The following is a 20,192-nucleotide window of genomic DNA, read 5'->3' on the forward strand; positions in this document are numbered from 1 at the left end:
GAGTGCCATAAAACTAAGTAGGGACTCTGATATTAATATAACTTTCTCAAAGGGAGAAGCAATCCTAGAGAAAAACAAAAGTAAAATAGGTACTGTGATAATTAAAGGGGGCTTGCCCTACCTCATAACAAAAGAAGAATGGCTACATAATATTGATTCAAATGTTGAAGAATGTATAGAAATAGATGATGAAAATGTTAGCAATAGTGACGATGATGATTGTATAATATCACATGATCAGAATGATGCACCCAACATAAAAAAACCAAAGATAGGTAAACCAATCCATGATGAGTGTGCTCACATCTTACATAGGAAGTTAGGCCATGCCAGCTTTCCTGTAGTACAAAAAATGACTGAACACGCAGAAGGTGTCAAAATAAAAAATTGTGAAAACTATTTGGAATGCTCAGTATGTAAGTCTACAAAACTAAAAACTAGCCCCAGACCAAAAAAATCTGCCAGATCAACTAACAAAATTTTTGACTTAGTACACATGGACCTAGTAGGACCACTTACTCCATCAATCACATATAGAAAACGTTATTTTCTAACAATAGTGGATGATTATAGCCGTTATGGTTTTGTTTACACATTGAAACATAAAGATGAGACTTTTCAAAAATTTAAGGAATTTTATAAACGCATAGAGACACAACATAATATTAGAATAAAGCAAATTATGACAGATAGAGGATGTGAATTCATGTCTAAAGAATTCTCTCAATGGCTAAAGGATAGAGGAATGCTACATTACACTTCCAGTCCATTTTCTGCGTTCCAGAACGGAATTGCAGAAAGGAAAAATTCCACACTACAAACTATGATTAGATGTACATTAGAGGATGCTGGCTTAAGTAAACAATTTTGGTCAGAGGCATTACACTATTCAAATTATACACAAAATAGGACCTGGTCCAGTATTATAAATAAAACACCATACGAAGTGATGTATAATAGAAAACCAAAATTGGCACATATGCATATTTTTGGAGTCACTGCAGACGTACACATACCCAAACAATTGAGAAGAAAGGGAGAAAATGTATCCAGAAGACTTAGATTCATGGGATATGAAACTGGTACAAAAGGATATAGATTCATTGATGGCAATAATAAATTTATAGTTTCCAGAACAGCCGTGTTCCATGAACAGGCCAACTGGTCTAAATTACATTTAAATGAAATATTCCCAAATAAACACATAGAAACAAAATATCATAAGGAAGGAACTGTAGATAAACAAAATATTAACAAACATGAAAACAAGACCAAAACCTGGACAAATAGCCAGTACAAAATAAAAACTGATACACTAACAAAAAAGGAGGCAAGATATATGCATGACAACAATAGTAAACCAGAAAGAACAATTAGGAACAACAGGAACAAGATGCCAGATAAATATAAAGATTACGTAATGAATGTAAATAGTGAACCAATAACACCTAATACGTACGAGGAAGTACTGAAACTTCCTCGCGAAGAAAAAGAGAAATGGGAACTAGCCATGAAAAAGGAAATGGAAAGTTTGAAAGGATTAAATGTGTTTACTCCCACAACTGCACCTAAGGACAAAACTATTATTGGTACCAGGTGGATATATAAAATTAAAAATTTGGAAGGAGGCAATAACCTGTACAAAGCTAGATTAGTTGCCCAAGGTTACGCACAAAAATATCCAGAGGACTATACAGACACATATTCCCCTACTGTGAGGACAGAGAGTGTCAAAACAGCTTTGGTGGTAGCATCAGCACTTAACCTTGATGTATTTCAATATGATATACAGACTGCGTACCTACACGCAGAGTTAGATAAAGAAATCTATGTAAGGGCCCCTCACAGCCAATACACAAATAAAAATGAAACTTGGTTGTTAAACAAAAGCTTATATGGATTGAAACAATCTGGTAAAAGATGGTATGATTGTTTGGTAAAGGTGCTCAAGACTATGGATTTTAACACCACATCTGCTGATAATTGTTTTTTTGTCAAAAAGAATGATGACTGTATTGAGTTTGTATTGATTTATGTAGACGATATTTTATATATTGGAAAACATAAAGGAAGAAGAGAAATTTTTGTGAACAAGCTGAATGAACATTTTTCACTAAAATCTTTAGGTAAAGTAAATAAGTATCTTGGTGTACAGATCAGTAAAACAAAAAAAGGGTTCCAGCTTACTCAAAAGGATAAAATTGTAGAACTTCTAAACAAATGTAATTTGAACAATGCTAAAACATGTGATACCCCCATGCAAACTGACTTTCTCAGAAATACTGATGAATCATCTCCTGAATTTAAGGATAACACATTTTATAGATCAATCATAGGTTCACTTCTTTATATATCTAATTGGACTAGGCCAGATATAGCCTTACCACTTAATTTACTGTCCAGATATGTCAGTAAACCAACAATGTACCATTGGGAAGCTGTCAAAAGGATTTTGAGGTACCTGAAAGGCACTTTAGATTTTTGCCTTATATTAGAACCAAATGGCAACAAGGAACCAAGACTCATATGTTATGCAGATGCGGATTGGGCAGGAGACACATCTTGCAGAAAAAGTACATCAGGTTATATTTTCTTTTTAAATGATTGTCCAATTTATTGGTACACCGGCAAACAAGAACTGGTAGCTACTTCAACTACAGAAGCAGAATATGTCTGTTTATCCAAATCTGCAAATAACCTTGTGTGGTTTAATGACTTAATTTCAGAGGTTTGGAAGAAACCTATTTTACCTTTTATCATAAATGAGGATAACAAAGCAGCCATTGAAATCTCCAGATCTGATGCTATTGGACAAAGGTCCAGACATATAGATATAAAGTTTAAACATGTAAGACAATTATCTCAAGACGGTTTTATAAAAGCTGTGCATTGTGATACTTCGGAACAGATAGCTGACATTTTAACAAAGCCTTTACCATCCAAACAACATAAATATTTAACTTCCAAATTGCATGTATTGTATTGTCCCGAATCTGAATGTAATTGGTGTTGTGTAAATAATCGGCATTTAGAGGGGGATTTGTTAGATGTAAATGCCTTATTCTCTAATGTGTAAATAATGTATATAAGAACATCAAGGGTTAATTCATTCTTTGATTCCTAATGTATTCATGACTCATCACTCATTCTCATGACTCCACCCCCTGTGTATATAAGGAGCTACCCTCCACAGTTTCCCTGCTTCTATCTGTGAATATTCAGTGAATATAGAATGCCTTTATGTAAATAAAAAGAGTTGTATTTGAACTCTTAATTCTCTAATGATTTATTGAGTCCGATCCAGAAAAACATCGCAACACGGAAGTCTGAAAATGGCCTGTTTCTGGCCTCCGGACCCTGGAGGAGGCTGTTTTCGCCCTCCTGGAGGCTCGAGGAAAGCTTCCAGAGCCTATGGTGTAGGACAGTGGTGGGTTCGGCCCGGTTCGGCTGAGCCGGTAGTTGTGATGATGTGATGTCACCTAACCGGTTCTCTTTGACTGGGAGCTGGGCCCTCCCATCTGCCCCCGCTTTATTCCTACCTTTATTTCTTGTTTTTTAGCCCAGCTGATAGGCACGGCACAGTGGATTGCCGCACCTCAGCTGGCCTAGAAACCTAACACGCTTGTGCAGAGCAAAGCGCGTGCGCAAAGAGAACCGGTGGTAACACCGGTTGGTACCCACCACTGGTGTAGGAGGCTGAATAGGCCACGCCCCTATGGCCACACCCACCCAGCAACTGGGCAGAGAACTGGTTGCTAAAATTTTTCAATCTTACCCCTGACCTCTTCCTTTTTATAATCCAGAAAATCGAGAGATGTTCCTGCCTGAGCTATTTCCAAAAGTAACCTCATTGCTTTGGACTTTAAAATGCCTTAGCCTCTTTTACCTAGGCAACAGTTACTGAATATCTCTTGACAAGGTCATCTGCCTTACTGCCTACACTTGAGATAATGAACAAAATGGACTTTTACCAAGTAGGCTGATGCAGAAACAAATCCCTTTTCTCCACTGCTATATTTTCAATCTGGTCAGTAGTGAAAGGCACTTACTAGCACTGAAATGGAGCTGACCAGTGAAGAAAGAATGGAGCAACTTGATTTTCCTCTGTCAGTCCTTTCGCTTGCTTTCTTGCATTCTGGGTTGATTATGACTACCAGGTAAGTTGTTAAATACTGTACCAGGCTGCATTTCCAAACATTCAGGTGGTCCTCAACTTACAACAGTTCATTTAATGACCGTTGAAACTTACAACAGCACTGAAAAAAGTGAGTTATGACCATTTTTCACACTCACAACAGTTGCAGCATCCTCATGGTCATGTGATCAAAATTTAGATACTTAGCAACTGATTCATATTTATGACGGTCATATGATCTTTTTGGCAAGCTTCTGACAAGCAAAGTCAATGGGGAAGCCAGATTCACTTAATAAACTGGGTTTTTAACCTAACAACTGCAGTGATCCACTTAACGGTGGCAAGAAAAGTCGTAAAATGGGGAAAATTAACCTAACAAGTGTCTCACTTAGCAACATAAATTTTGGGCTCAGTTGTGGTCGTAAGCTGAGCACTATCTATATTCGGCAATCAGCAAACTCTTCAGCTCACGAAGGTCAAAGCACGTGCCTTTTTTCTTTTTAATTAGCGTAAAAGGTTCAAGGCATGCACATTTTTCACAGGTGTGATTAAAATATTGAAAATCACCTTCCTTTAAACAAAAAATATTTAAAACGTAAATTCTGCAGAAAAAAAACCCATTCATCTTCTTCTCAGAACCCCCATAAAAACGCTTTCCCGTTTGTGTGATATGTAAATTTAATCAGTTAAAAACTAATGCATTTCTAAATGTCTCTGGAGCTTCTCAGTCATCCAGGTCATGGTTGTCCCAAAGGTGCTTTTTTTTTCAAGAGGCAACTGGACTTTCTAGTTTTTCTTTGAAGATGTTTCGCTTCTCATCCAAGAAGCATCTTCAGCTCTGACTGGATGGTTTGCGTTTATGAAGGGGCACAACATAGGAGAACAAACCCATCAGGACAAGATTCAGCAGCCCATCTGCATTTAAAAAAAACAAAGGCCACTCTTTTGAAGACAGCAAAGTCTGCACTTTGGACATAGAAGACCACTAGTTTGAAACAGGGGTTAAAGAGGCCATCTATGTCAAAATTGAACAGCCCTCTCTCAACAGAGGGGGAGGGATACGGCATCATCTATCTGGTGTCTACGACACAGTCCTTTCAGCAGTTCCAAGAAGGCTCCACACCCATTTGCACCACTCAGGGGACCCTGATGACACAGATAAACCTCCAGGTGGCCTCAACGACTCTCTAAAAAAAAAATACAAATCACCAGCTTTTTGCAAGGAATACAAATCTTTCCATTCCCCACCATCCAGTCAGAGCTGAAGAAGCTTCTTGGATGAGAAGCGAAACGTCTTCAAATAAAAACCAGAAAGTCCAGTTGCTGGACCTTTGGGATAATGCATTTCTACTTGATTGGGGCAGCCTCTTCAAGGGTTCATCTTTTCTCATACCCTAAAATAATTTTAAAAGCATAATATCTCGGGGGGGGGTGTTTTAAGGGATTCACAACAGAGACTCAACTGGTGAAGAATTTTCCTCTACTGTGCTCTCCCTCTTGAATTGCAGTCTCCTAGTGGAAAAGGGTAGCAACATTTACCCACAAAGTGCCAGCTCATGAACTGTATAATAAAGCTGATTGTCCAGTGCCCACAACTCCCTTCCTCATTTCCATGATCCCCTTTCACCTGGCAGGATGGCCAAGTGAAATGGCAACCTTCCCATGGTATCTAATCAACAGGTATACTGATTCCCAGAGGCCAGAAATAAGGAAGCCATCATGCTGAGTGGCACCTCTATCCATCACTAATAGCCGGTGGGTTTACCTTTTTTTTTTTTTTTTTTACATTTGTGTGGGAAGATATAGTTGCGCAAGATGTGAGTCACGTGAAATATTAGCAAGGAGAAATGCCTTTGGTCAAGGAGAATTTGCAAGACCGTGGAACTGGTCCCTGAATTAGGGGTAGCAGACAGCTGTGTCCAATTTGCAAATGTGTGTCCAGTCTGACAACTGGAAAAATCTCAAGAAGATCGTTTAGTCAGACTCTCCGTTCCTTTGTTTTCTTTTTACCAAGTAGCAGCCCAAATGTCGGGTCTGTGAGAGGCAGTGTTTCTGAGCGTGACCCGCATGAATTTTCTTCCTTTCGCAGATCGGAAGGAAGCAGAACTTTAACGTAGGTTTCTTATCAGAAAGACATATGGGCTTAAGGAAGACCAAAAGAGAATGGCCAGCTGTTAACAGGAGATAATGGGCACCAGAAAGGCCCAAACTCCTCTTGAGGCAATATTTTTATGACAGCGACTGAAAATTTACAAACTAGTTGCACAAGTTCAAGTGTTCAAGAATTCTTTATCAGGCAAGATGATTCCAAATAAGAAAAATGAGTAGAAGGTAAAATCAAATTGGGCTTAACGTGCACAGTGTAGATCTAGCTTTCACTTCAATCCCCTCCTTTTGTCTCCCCAGATTTTTAATCACTTTGATTAATGAAGAAAACATTGAAACTTGAAAGCCTGAACATGCACAGCTATTTGGTAAATCTTCAGGTGGAGAAGATTTCAGGTGCCTTTTGGATTTTTTTCCCCCTCCTGGCTAGCCTGTCTATAGTACTATTGTTTTTCACATACAGTACTGCTCTAAGCAATATTGAACAGGCCACAATGACTGGACATACAATATTAAGCAAAAGTCATTATAGGCATATATACACAGTTTCAAATACTAGTTCCTTAAAAAAAAAAACTAATGAAATTGATTGACAATGTATTTTTCCCCTAACCATAAAAATTAGATCTATATATAATTTTTGTTGTAGTGAATATATTTTATAAAATGCAATCATGATTATCAGCCTTAAATCTGACTAAATACAATTTGTCTCCATCTTTCTGCAGCAAATGAAAGAGAAATGACTTTCTCAGTAAACAAATTACTTTCACTAGCAGTAAAAATAAAAAGAAGCAAACCAACCTCCAATTTTCCGTAGAGTAAATCAAAAGTAAATGCAAGGAGAGAACAAAGGGAACAATTCAGAGGTTGCCTTTTTATAAAAATGACCATTGTGTGAAACAGAAGGGAATGGCCCACAGCACAAATGCGGTATCTTTAGTCATACATTACTGTATATTTGCTAAAACATTTGGATCTCTCTTTCCCAGAATGATTTTTTAAAATCATTCAAAACAGAATTCAGGAAAATGAATTGCCATGCTCTGATGTTTCAAAAGAGTGTTTTTAAAGATTAATAACATTGGAAATATTTTGTTATGCAACAGACATGTTTTGATTTGATTTTTAAATTAAACCCTAGCAAAAGATAGTCTTTAGGTTATTTTTAAAAGAATAAAAACAATATAAATGTTGACAGGGAAAAAAATAACGAAAGTAAAAAAAAAAATGTGAAAAAAATGCAAAGAAAGAAAAAAGAGGGGAGGAGAGGAGAGGAGAGGGGAGAGAAATGGTTCACAATCTAGGGACCTTTGTTCTCCATTAAGCTATGACCTCCTAATTGTCCTGATCTAGAGAAATAAAGGAGACTTGGGGAGTCCTGAAAACCTATGGAGGAATAACACATGCAGGAAAGATCAAGGGTTCTACTCACAACCAGAAATTCCTTGAGATGGCTCTCAATATTTTTGTTGTAGATGGTGAAGAGTGCAGCCGACACCTGGATGATAGCTTTGGCAAGGCAGTGGATATTGTTTCTATAACCTGCAGCAAAGAAATAGCAACAGTTGGGTTCAATCAACATAGTGGACCATGGTATTCTTAGTGATGTTGGACATACTACAGCTATTTGGCTTTGGCCAAAATACTACCGTATTTTTCGGAGTATAAGACGCACCGGAGTATAAGACGCACCTTACCTTTTTTGGTGAGGAAAAGAAGAAAAAGAAATTCCCTCTGCCTCTGCCCAATTTTGCCTCGTTGCTGCAAACAGCAAACAGCCTGCTTTACTTTCATTTTCATTTTCAGCATAGCTTGATTAGCACAAGGGGAAAAAAAAAATCTGCTCCAGCAATTTACCTCTTTGCAGCAAGCAGCAGAGCCCTGTGCAAAACAGCTGAGAGCAAATCAGCTGAGAGTCGGGAGGCGATCCAATCAACTTGTGCTAATTGGGCTGTGCTGAAGCTGAAAGGAGCTGTTTTTTCTTGCTGTTTGCTTGCAAGGAGGTAACTGCTGCGAGGCAGAGGCCAAATGGTGGGGGTGGGGCTACATTCGGTGTATAAGACACACCTAAATTTTCATCCCCTTTTATGCGGGAAAAAGGTGCGTCTTATACTCTGAAAAATACAGTAAGGGGGGGACAATATTTCAGGGACTGAGGATATAACCAAACCTCCTAACAGCCCCATTTTACTACTTTTCTTGCCACATTTGTTAAGCAAATCACTGAAGTTGTTAACTTAGTAATGCAGTTGTTAAATGAATCTGACTTCCCCATTGTCTTTGCTTGTCAGAAGGTCGCAAAAAGTGATCACACTGCAAGTATCATAAATATGAACCAGCTGTCAAGCATCCAAATGTAAACCACATGATGATGGGGATGCTGCAATGGTCCTAAGTCACTTTTTTCAGTGCTGTTGTAATTTAGAACGGTCACTAAATGACCTGTTGTAAACCATAACTGTATGGTTGTAGACGTTCTTTGCATCTATTTTGAGAGGGATCTTCCAGCTACTTTTGCAAAATTAAAATCATATTCTACTTGGTCAACTGGACTTTAAAATTTGAGGAGGCACCTATATGCTGTAGAGCAATTAGTAAGCTCCTAACAATGCAAGGATGTTACCCAATTTCCCCGTCTCCATAACCCAGTTACAATCCTGATCTTTGGCTGCTTTCGCTAAACAAGAGGCGTGGCCAATATTATCTGCCAAAAATTGTACTGTTGCTAGAGGCAGCTTTTAAGAACTTTCAACAATTGCTTGAGCCAATGTGACCTAATTCAATGAATTTCTGTGGTGCGGCCAATGAGGGTTAAGGTAGGATGACTAAACCTGGCTTCACACTCAAAAGAAACTCAATTTTAGACATATGCTTGGAAGCGTTCAAATCACCATCATAAAAATTATATTATGGCAAGGGGGCATCAAATGCTGGAAGTAGCCCAGAGCTCCTTCTGACTATCATTGCCTAACATTGATTCTTAGTGCAAGTCTTTTTAGCTGCAGCCAGCAATATTGTTCATGTTAATCTTACTCCCTAACCTTGGTGATCCCAGATATCAAGGCTTACTTCTAGCTAAGATCTGCCTCCTCATTTGCTTAGCCTTTAACATATTAGAAAAGAGAGGGAGACACTGAACTGCCCCAAGGGCTGATTCCATTCCCTCTCATCTTGCCTACAGACAGAATACAGACTTACCACAGTTCATTTGGTGATTGTTTGAAGTTACAATGCCACTGAAAAAAAGTGACTTATGACCGTTTTTTAAGATCTTAAGACCTGTGCATGATCTTGGTCACATGACCAAGGTCACGTGATCAAAATTCGGACTCTTGGCAACTGATTCATCTTTATGATGGTGGCAGTGTCCCAGGGTCATGTGATCCCCTTTTGCGACCTTCTGGAAGCCAGATTCACTTAACAACTGTGTTCCTAATTGAATGCCTGCAGTGATTCACTTAACAGCTGTGGCAATGAAGGTCGTAAAATGGGGCAAAACTCACTTAACAAATGTCTCACTTAACAACAGAAATTTAGAGCTCAATTGTGGCGGTAAGTCGGAGACTACCTGTAATTGTCAAGAAAAGCCAAGGGAAATCTCACTTTATCCATCATCTGGCCATCACTTCCTCCAAATAGAGGCCTGGTTTGACCAGAAAAGGAATTAGCATTTCAGGTATTCTCAGATGGCAAGATCTACAAACATTTATTTTTGTTTAGTTTTGCTCCCTGTATGTGAATCAGATCCTGCTGGCATCTTCTATGGTGAAGGAGAAGGGAACAAAGTATGATGAGGAGAAATGAAGCTGCAGGAGTGGCTATACTTGTATTCTCGGAGCATTGACAAAGCTTAACCATTATGTAGACCTCAACCTAGATTCGGTCATCACATTGGACTGTGTTTTGAGTATAATATTAAGTTTTTCCCAATTGCTTTTCTCATTAGATCTGGCAAGAGAGCTGTGCTGCAAGTCCTGTTTCTCATTTTTAGACAGGGCAGCCATAGGGAAGCTACCCCAAGTCAGGATACAGATTGGGATTAAATTGCTGCAACTTGAGTCAAAACACAGTACAAGTTAACATGTCATACAAACCAGATAAAATAGCAAACAAGTATATTAGCAGACATTTGGAGAGGGTGCTCCATGCTGGTATTACGTCTCTTACCATCTATCTCAGTGAGGTAAATAGAGGAAGGATCTGAGACCAGGAGTGGCAGAGACACAGCTATGAAGACTAGGAGCAAGCAGGCTGTCTTGTAGTCCTCCTCAGGGGACGAGCTCTCTATCAGGGAGACAAAAAGGATGATGTACACCATGAGATTTCAGAAATAAGTCTGATTTACTTTAGCAGTTTCCTTTCCAGCTGCTCAGAAGGCTTGCTCCCCCCACCCCTCCAAAAAAGGAGGGGAAAAACAAGGAAAGGAGAATTAAAAAAAAAAAATGGTGGTTCTGACTGGCCAATAAATTAACTGATGGAAGGAGCTGGCTAGCTGAACAGAACGGACACTGCTCAGCTCTGCTTCAGTCAACACATCTGCATCATAAAGAAATAAATAAAAATAAGGCACTGCTAGAATAATGGGTGGTGGGATGGAGGACAGGAGAGGAGAGGAGGGGGAAAACCCCCAATAAATTCTACACATCTCATTAGTGTTCCTTAGACTGAGAGGGAGACCAATGTACCTCTCTGGTGCAGATTATGTATTTGTAAGCTTGTATATGCAAGAGGAAAGAGAAAGCTGATTTGATTCAGTTCATATTATAAAATGAATATTAACATTGCCCTCTTCAGGCCCCACTAATCCTTGATAGGACACCATATTATACAAAGCGATGCCGGAGAAGCCTCAGGGAATAAGAGGCTGGGCTCACAGGCCCTGCCAAACTTTAATGTGGATTGTGCTTTTTGAGACTATATGTAAATCCACTCATTTGAAAACCCTCAGGGTTGTTTTTTTCTTCTTATTGCCTGTTCAACAAACCATAATTTAATCCAAGCATGTCATGGTACTATATATGTTGGGCAGGGGGGAGGATTTCTTACACAATTGGCTTGGGAATGTAATTATTGTGGCAGGAAGATATGACTTCGGGTAAATGGTGCCACATAACTATGGTTTCTCCAGCCAGCAGGAAGAGGATGGAAGCAAGCTTGCAGGGAGTCACCCCAGGCAAAAGCAAGATGCATAACAAACTACAACAAAGTCACAGTTTCAGCTTGAAGCTAGCATGGCAGATGTCAGGGAAATAATAACTCGCTTAGTTAATACAAATACTGTACAGCTCAGGAAAAAGGATAATATTCAAGACACTTAGGATTGTAAGAAGATGGCAGCCCCGATCTATCAAATTCACTGTTTTGCAGATCAGTTTGCAGAGAAGAAATGCATATAAGCAAGCACAGCATTGCCCTTAGTTAAACCCTTTCCGAGAACCGTATTAGGCATTATCCTTACACAAAATGTCCTTATTTTCTGAGAAAGGGTCACAAAATTGCAGGCAAGCTTTCAAATTGCTCTCCAGAACTTTTCAGGAAGAAAAAAAAAAATGGTAAAGAAAAGAGAGAGGGAAATAGGAAGAATGACTGAATGCTTAAGCCATGGAGTCTGCATTTAATTACAGTCTTGAGATGGACTGGAAAGAAGCCCGCAGGTTTTCAAATTAGGTTCAGTCAGATATTGAGGCAATTTGGGATTGCATTGGGGACTCTCCTAAAAGCTGGAGGGAAGTTAAGCTAATACAATCCTGGGTTGTATATACAGAGGCATAGAATCAAGGTCATGTGAAGTATATTTATAAAACCCTAGTAAGACCACAACTAATACTGGAATACTGCAACTAATTTTGGGCACCATACTGCAAAAAAGAAGTTGAGATCTTGGAAAAATTTCAGAATAGAGCAACTAAGATGATCGAAGGCCTGGAGACTAAAACGTGCGGGATTTGGGTTTGGTTAGTCTAAAGAAAAGAAGAATTAGGGGCAACATGATAGCAATATTCCAGTATTTGAAGGGCTGCTACAAAGAAGAGGGGGTGAAATTATTCTCCAAAGCACCAGAGGGCAGGCCAAGAAACAATGGTTGGAAACTAACCAAAGAGAGAAGCAACCTGGAATAAAGGAGAAACTTCCTAACAGTGAGGACAATTATAGTAACCGGTGGAATAGCTTGCCTTAAGAAATCATGGGTGCTTCATCACTGGAAGTTTTTAAGAAGAGACTAGACAGCTACTTATGTGAAATAATACAGGTTCTCCTGCTTGAGCAGGGAGCTGGACTAAAAGACCTCCAAGGTCCCTTCAAGGGAAGAAAACACAGAAGCAGTAGAATGCAACTTCCAACATCTACAAGAGGACATCGCCCACAGCCCAGAGGCTACCATACAAGGACAAATCATGCACTACAAAGTTCGTTTGGAAGTGGGAGAAACTTTGAATGTAATTTACCAGATTCCTTGCATGGATTGCCCCTGCAACTATGTGGGACAGACAGGGAGGAAGCTATAACCACCAGACTGCGAGAACATGAGTGAGCTGTTAAAAGAGGAGACTCTAACTCATTGGTAGCGTCACACTGCAATGAACAAGGACATGCATTCAATTATGCAGCTACTAGATTGTTGTCTGAAGAGGAACAAAAATAGCTAGAGAACTGATTGCAGCCTGGGAAATGGGCCCTTGTCAGTCAACAGGAGTGCTGATTCACCACCAATTTATCAAATACTTAGGAGCCGAGGGCATATTGGCACAAGGATACAACTATCAATGACTTAATAGTCAGCCATCAATACCCCAATTAAGAACTAAAATCTACACAAAACCAGGCACCATATACATACATTACATAGAACAGCCCAGTGCACATATTCTGGAGAGAGAAGTTCCCTGAGGATGGGCTCCAGCAGAAGCCCAAAAACTTGGAAGAATAAACCTATAGTTCTGGTGACTGACTCAGATTGGATCCGGCAACGTTATCCTGGGACATGTATATTTATCTTCATTTGCAAAACATAAACTATAGTAAATTTTCATTTTTGAAATTCTAAACTGAGAAAGTTATAGAACATGGATCAGGAAAACCTTTCATTGGGGTGTCAAAATGAAGGACAGAACAAGGCTATTGCCAGAAGCTGGTTTAGAAGCAATAAAGAGGGGCATGATTACTGTCTTTTTAGCCACTGATAGAATGATAGGAGGACTGTAGTTTTGCTTAGATACTTTCATGAAATGTACAGCAGTTTTTTTTGTGGAGAAAGCAGGATTTATGGGCACACCAAGAAGCTGCTGGGTCTCTGCTCCTTTTTCCCTCGCTGTCAGCTGTGCTGTTACATTCACAAAATGGAATATGGAATGGAATATTCTTTATTAGTCAAGTGTGATTAGACACACAAGGAATTTGACTCTGGTGCATAAGCTCTCAGTGTACATGCAAGCAATGAAGTGATAAATCATAGATCATAAAATGATACAATAATAAATCATAAGATACAAACAAGTGATAAATAGCAAAAGCACTTAGACTTATATACCACTTCATAGTGCTTAATTACAGCCTTGTTTACAGAGTCAGCATATTACCACCAAAAATCTGGGTCCTCATTTTACCAACCTCGGAAGGATGGAAGGCTGAGTCAACCTTGAGCCGATCAGAATCAAACTCCTGGCGGTTGGCAGAATTAGCCTGCAATACTGCATTCTAACTACTGCACCACCACGGCTCTTACGGCTATATAAGATATCAATAGGAAAAGGTAAAGGAAAGATGAGTAAGATAAGAAGATGATGATCTGCCATTTCTTCTTTTGTTATATAATAATATTTTATATATATATATATATATATATATATATATATATATATATATATATGTATGTATATATATATATATATATATATAATTTGTTTTCTCAGGTTTTCGCGGGTGTTTGTATGTAGGTCTTTGGTTATTCGGGTCTTCTCCCACGTAAAATTGGAAGTGTCTTGGCGACGTTTCGACGAAGTCTCATTCGTCATCTTCAGGCTGGTGTTCTCGGCTTTGTGCTTCCAGGAGCAAAGCCGAGAACACCAGCCTGAAGATGACGAATGAGACTTCGTCGAAACGTCACCAAGACACTTCCAATTTTATGTGGGAGAAGACCCAAATAACCAAAGACATATATATATATATATATATATATATATATATATATATATATATATATATATATATATATAATGATTTTTGTTATAAGCAAAATAAGCAGATCATAGGTTTTTCTCTGTGAAGATCAAAGATGCTGCTGTTCATCTCTGACCTATGTTGCAGCAAAGGAGGATGAAGAAAAGACTGCTGGTCATACAGCTAATCAGCTGATCGAAGAAGAGTATGCACTTCCACAGGAATTGTAGTTGCTTATTGTAGCATTCTAGTGCCTTCAATTATTGAAGGTGTCCACTCTGATCCCATCTGCCCAGATTATCTAGGCTTTGAAAGTAGGAAATAAAAGAAAATAAAAAACATTTTTTTAAAAAAATGTGCCCCAATGTCTCTCTCTAATATCTATTAAATATATTAGTCCCCCATTAGACGTGAAGCCAGCTGATAACCTTGGGCTGGTAGCTTTTTCTCAGTCTTAGGAAGGAGGCCATGGAAAATCACAAAGGACTTATCCAGGCAGTCGCCAAGAACCATGCATGTTTGAACGAATCTCTAAGTAAGAGATTGCATATCTCTCACCCACAGAGATGTTCAGAACCCATAAATACTGTTTATTACACATACTAGACTGTCCCTGCCAACTGAGAAAGGCACAGTTAAAAATGCAGCATAACTGCATTTTCTTCGCTACGATCTGGCAGTGGGCCTTTTCAGTAGAAACAAACCAGCAATGGCATCCAAGCAGTGACAGTTCCTGGAGACAAGAGATGAAATATTTTTGCTGAGTTGATGCTCAGCTTGGACAGATTCCCTAAAAGAGGATCTTTCCCAGTGCTAGATGATACAGGATCTTTCTGTATCATCTAGGCACGTTTTCTAGATAGGGGATCTTTCCCAGTGCTGGGAAAGATACCCTATCTGGAAACTTGCCTAGATGATATAGGAAGGCATGCTGCAGCCCTACACTTTTATCTTAATGGGGCAAGCCAGATAAATGTTAGTAAGCTGTATCCTTACCTTTCTTCAGGTTGGAGAGTGCAGAGACCAGGGCTGGGTCGATGTCACAGGGGAGTCCTGCAGCAGTGGCCAGTTCAAAGATGCTCAAAGTCACCTAAAGGGATGGCAGAACCAGATCTTATGAGAGGGACAGAACTATTGCCGGACTTTGTCCCTTTTCTCTTTCTTATAATGTTCCCTGTCACCATGGTGGATCTGGTCTACACCGCATTAAGCAAACAACATGGTAGAATTCCAGACTGTATTACCTCAGACTGCAAATAGGCCATATTTTTTTCCTGTGTTGCTAGAAAGAAAGCAACATATTTTCCTGTGTTGCTAGAAAGAGACCAACATAACTCTTTATAATTAAAACAAAAACAAAAAGATCACGTATCTTCACACTCCAGTGGTAGTTTTTACAAAAACAGTACAGATTCACACTTTTTATAAAATCAAAATATGATTTGTTTGGTTTGGGTGTAAGTTGAAAACAGAGTAAAACTGAATCTGATATAAAGCAATGTGTGATCCTCTTACTTAAAGGAAATAAAAAAAATGAGACCCAGAAAAAATGAGAACTTCTTATTTTCCCTCAGAACTTTGCTATTTCATTTCCACTTCATGCTATTTTAAGCTTCATTGTTATAATAAATGTATACATGTGAAAAGCTTATATTTGACACTCAGTGATTTTATATGCATTATAGCTCTGGCTGTAGGAAACACAGAGGCTCATGATGTAATGACACTACCTCACAAATGGAGATTTGATTGGCATCACTATCTGCCTTTTTGTCACTCAGAAAACACTTCTCCTCACACCAAGATGAAAAGGAAATATTAGATAATTCAACATTGTTTTGTCCACAGTTAACCTAGACAGGACGCAAGACAGGTTGCCTCTACTGCTCCATCCGTGTTAAGTCTTTTGTCTAAGTAATATTTGCATATTCAGGAACAAAACCAATGAAGCAAAGCAAAAAAAGCAAAACCAGAGATATTCAGAGTAATTGCTAAGGTAGACCTAAAATAAAATGTCATGTAGGTACAGTAAGTGCTGTTTTCATTGTAAAGTTATAATAACAGAGGCTTGCAAGTCTGAGTGTGCCCCCTCCCACTCTTTATCTTTGTGAGAACTATGGAAGATCTCATTTGAGGCATATACTCAGGTTACATTCCTGCCCTGGATTTAGTCCTCTTTTATTGTCTTGGTCCTCCTGTTCCTCAAGGCCATTCTCCCTGCCCTCCCACACTTTGTGTCATGGCTGACTTGCTAGGCACCCCGCTGTCAAGCGACAACAGAAACAGGGAGGGGGAGAGCAGGTTTGGAATGCACGGGAGGCTTGGGAGGAAATTGTGGAATGCAAGAGAGTCGACTGTCACCTAGCAATGTCCTAGTGCCAAATGTCAAATGATGGGGAAGCTCCAAGATGCTCAGACCAAAACAAATTGACTGTAATTGATTACTGGACAACGAATAGTGGGTGGCCCAGGAGGGAAAAGGGGATTTTACCTATGCTGCTTTGCATGCATAAACTTCAGAACTGGCTTTGCGTTTTCTGTGCCTATGTGGAATTATTAGTAAAGTTATACTAATAATGTCCCAGGAGTTTCTTTTGCTGCATTTGCCATAGGGACTGTTGACACTTCGCATGTAACCATATGATACCCATTACACACACACAGCTCTCTAAATGCGGATGAAGTCCTGAAGGTTTACAGCATCGGGAAGAGAGGCAGGTTTTAGTTTGAATTTTAATGTAGATTCATTATATTAATTCCCCCAAATATATGACTATGACTATCCAGTCCATTTCTTTGGCAAAGTGACAAAATTAATGGACCAGAAAAATGCTGTGGATATAATTTACTTGGACTTCAGTAAGGCATTTGATAAAGTAGACCACAACTTACTACTTGATAAAATAGAAAAATGTGGGTTAGATAGCATCACCACTCGTTGGATTCGTAACTGGCTGACCAACCGCACTCAATGTGCAGCCCTCAATGGAACTCCATCTACATGGAGGGAAGTAAGCAGTGAGGAACCCCAAGGTTCTGTCTTAAGCCCAATACTCTTCAATATCTTCGTCAATTATTTAGATGAGGGGATAGATGGAAACTCATCCAATCTGCAGACAACACCAAGCTGGCAGGAATAGCTAACACTTTAGAAGATAGGTTTAGGATACAGAGGGATCTTCACAAACTTGAACAATGGATGCTATCTAACAAAATGAAATGCAATGGTGAAAAAAGTAAGGTACTACATTTAGGCAAGAAAGACCAAATGCACAGGTACAGTATAGGTGGTACCTGGCTCCATAGTAGTAACTGTGAAAGGGATCTTGGCATCCTAGTGGACAATCACATAAATATGACCCCGCAGTGTGCTGTAGTTGCCAAAAAAGCCAATGCACTCCTAGGATGCATTAACAGAGGGAGAGAATCAAGATCATATAAAGTGTTAGTACTACTTTATAATGCCTTGGTAAGACCACACTTGGAATACTGCATCCAGTTTTGGTTGTCACAATGTAAAAAAAATATTGAGAGTCTAGAAACAGTGCAGAGAAGAGCAACAAAGATGATTAGGGGACTGGAGGCTAAAACATATGAAGTACGGTTGCAGGAACTGGGTATGTCTAGTTTAATGAAAAGAAGGACTAGGGGAGACATTATAGCAGTGTTCCAATATCTAAGGGGTTGTCACAAAGAAGAGGGTGTCAAACTATTCCCCAAAGCATCTGAAGGCAGGAATGGAAGGAAACTAATAAAGGAGAAAAGCAACCTAGAACTAAGGAGAAATTTCCCGACAGTTAGAACAATTAATCACTGGAACAACTGGACTATTGTAACGCTCTCTACATGGGGCTCCCCTTGAGGAGCACTCGGAGGCTCCAACTGGCGCAGAGTGCAGTCGCGCGGGTGGTGACGGGAGCGATGTGGCGCTCCCATGTAACACCGCTCCTGCGCGAGCTGCACTGGCTCCCGGTGGTCTTCCGAGTGCGCTTCAAGGTTTTGGTTATCACCTTTAGAGCGCTCCATGGCTTAGGACCTGGTTATTTACAGGACTGCCTGCTACCACCAATAGCCTCCCACCGACCAGTACGCTCCCATAGAGAGGGGCTCCTCTGGGTGCCGTCGGCCAAACAATGTCGACTGGCGGCCCCCAAGAGGAGAGCCTTCTCTGGGGGGGCACCTACTATCTGGAACGAGCTTCCCCTGGAGATACAGAGGATCCCGGATCTGCGTACCTTCCATCGCGCATGCAAGACTTTTTTATTTCATCAAGCTGGCCTGACCTAAGTTTTTCCCCTTTTTAAATGGAAATTTTAAATTTGGTTTTAAATTATTGGGGTTTTAAATTTGTTGAGCCAAATTATTTCGTTTTATTCTATTTTAAATTTTGTATTTATATGTTTTATTCTATGGGTGTTCACCACCCTGAGTCCTTCGGGAGTAGGGCGGTATACAAATTCAATAAAATAAAATAAAATAAAATAAACTTGCCTCCAGAGGCTGTGAATGCTCCAATACTGGAAGTTTTTAAGAAGAGATTAGACAACCATTTGTCTGAAATGGTATAGGACCGTGATGGCAAACCTATGGCACGTGTGCCACAGGTGGCACGCATAGCCATATCAGTGGGCATACCAGCTCAGCTCTGGCGTGCATGCACGTACCGGCCAACTGATTTTCGGGCCTTCTGGGCCCACCAGAAGTAGGGAAACAAGCTGTTTCCTGCCTCCAGGAGGCCTGGGGGTGGGTGGGTAAGGCCCATTTTTCTTTCTCACCTGGCTCCAGATCCTCTCTATGCATCTGGGGAGGGCAAAAACAGCCTTCCCCACCTCCTCGGAGGCCCTCCGGAGCCCTGAAACGGCCCATTTCCCAACTCCCGGTTGGACAGGAAGTGACTTTTTTGCTGTCCCCAGCTCCAGAGACTCCTAGAGAGGCTCTGGAGGCTGGGGACAACAAAAAACATCACTTCCTGTCCAACCGGGAGTTGGGAAATGGGCCGTTTCAGGCCTCCGGAGGGCCTCCGAGGGAGTGGGGAAGGCTGCTTTCGCCCTCCCCAGATGCATAGAGAAGATCTGGAGCCAGGTGAGAAAGAAAAATGGGCCTACCGGGCCATCGCGTGCCAGGAGCGGGGGGGAGGAGGGGTTACACGCGCACGTGCAGGGCAGGTCACATAGAATTATGGGTGTGTGCGCACGAACCTCCCCCACCCACCCCTCCTGGCACGCGATGGCAAAAAGGTTAGCCATCACTGATATAGGACTTCCTGCCTGAGCAGGGGATTGAACTTCCAAGGTCCCTTCCAATACTGTTATTCATTGCCTTGTGCTGTAGACATTTTATGAAAGTAAGGCAAATAATGTGTTTATGCTTTCTTACTGCCCATGTTGCCTCCCTACTGCACAAATACAAGATTGAGTGGGAAGAGGAAGCAAAACACATGAGGTTAATTCAGGATCAGTGACAAAAGAAACAATTCCCCCTATTGGATTTGCTCAGGCAAGATCTTGCCCCTCTAGGATGCTACTTCAATTCCCTGTATCTCAATCTTCCCTGAACCTAGCCTCCACAACTACAGCCAAATGCAATTTTTTTTCTTTGAGGATGGTCCTTCAGGCATACAAGCTGCCTGCCTGCTCCCCTGCCTTGTGGCAAGGCCACTTTGCATTCCTGCTGCTCTATCACTGAAATGGGGCCACTGACTCTCTAAACATATGATCTGGATTTAAATTTTCGGTTACTTCCAAGAGCCAGAAGGGAGAAGAGAAGAGGAATTAACTGGCTGTGAAAGTCT

General features: G+C 40.3%; 1 protein-coding gene across 1 annotated transcript in view; it reads right to left on the reverse strand.

Annotated features, from left to right (window-relative positions):
- NCKAP1L (NCK associated protein 1 like) overlaps window positions 1-20,192 on the reverse strand; it is a 97,991-nt gene that overhangs the window by 13,425 nt on the left and 64,374 nt on the right. The window contains exons 27-29 of the mRNA XM_034419289.3: window positions 15,398-15,491; window positions 10,412-10,528; window positions 7,677-7,786 (exon numbers count right to left, since the gene is read on the reverse strand). Of these exons, the coding sequence (XP_034275180.2) occupies window positions 7,677-7,786; window positions 10,412-10,528; window positions 15,398-15,491 (321 nt within the window). The remainder of the gene's footprint in view (window positions 1-7,676; window positions 7,787-10,411; window positions 10,529-15,397; window positions 15,492-20,192) is intronic.

This window comes from Pantherophis guttatus, chromosome 2 (genome assembly GCF_059756535.1).
Source record: "Pantherophis guttatus breed Tessera chromosome 2, ASM5975653v1, whole genome shotgun sequence".
Classification (NCBI taxonomy): Eukaryota; Metazoa; Chordata; class Lepidosauria; order Squamata; family Colubridae; genus Pantherophis; species Pantherophis guttatus.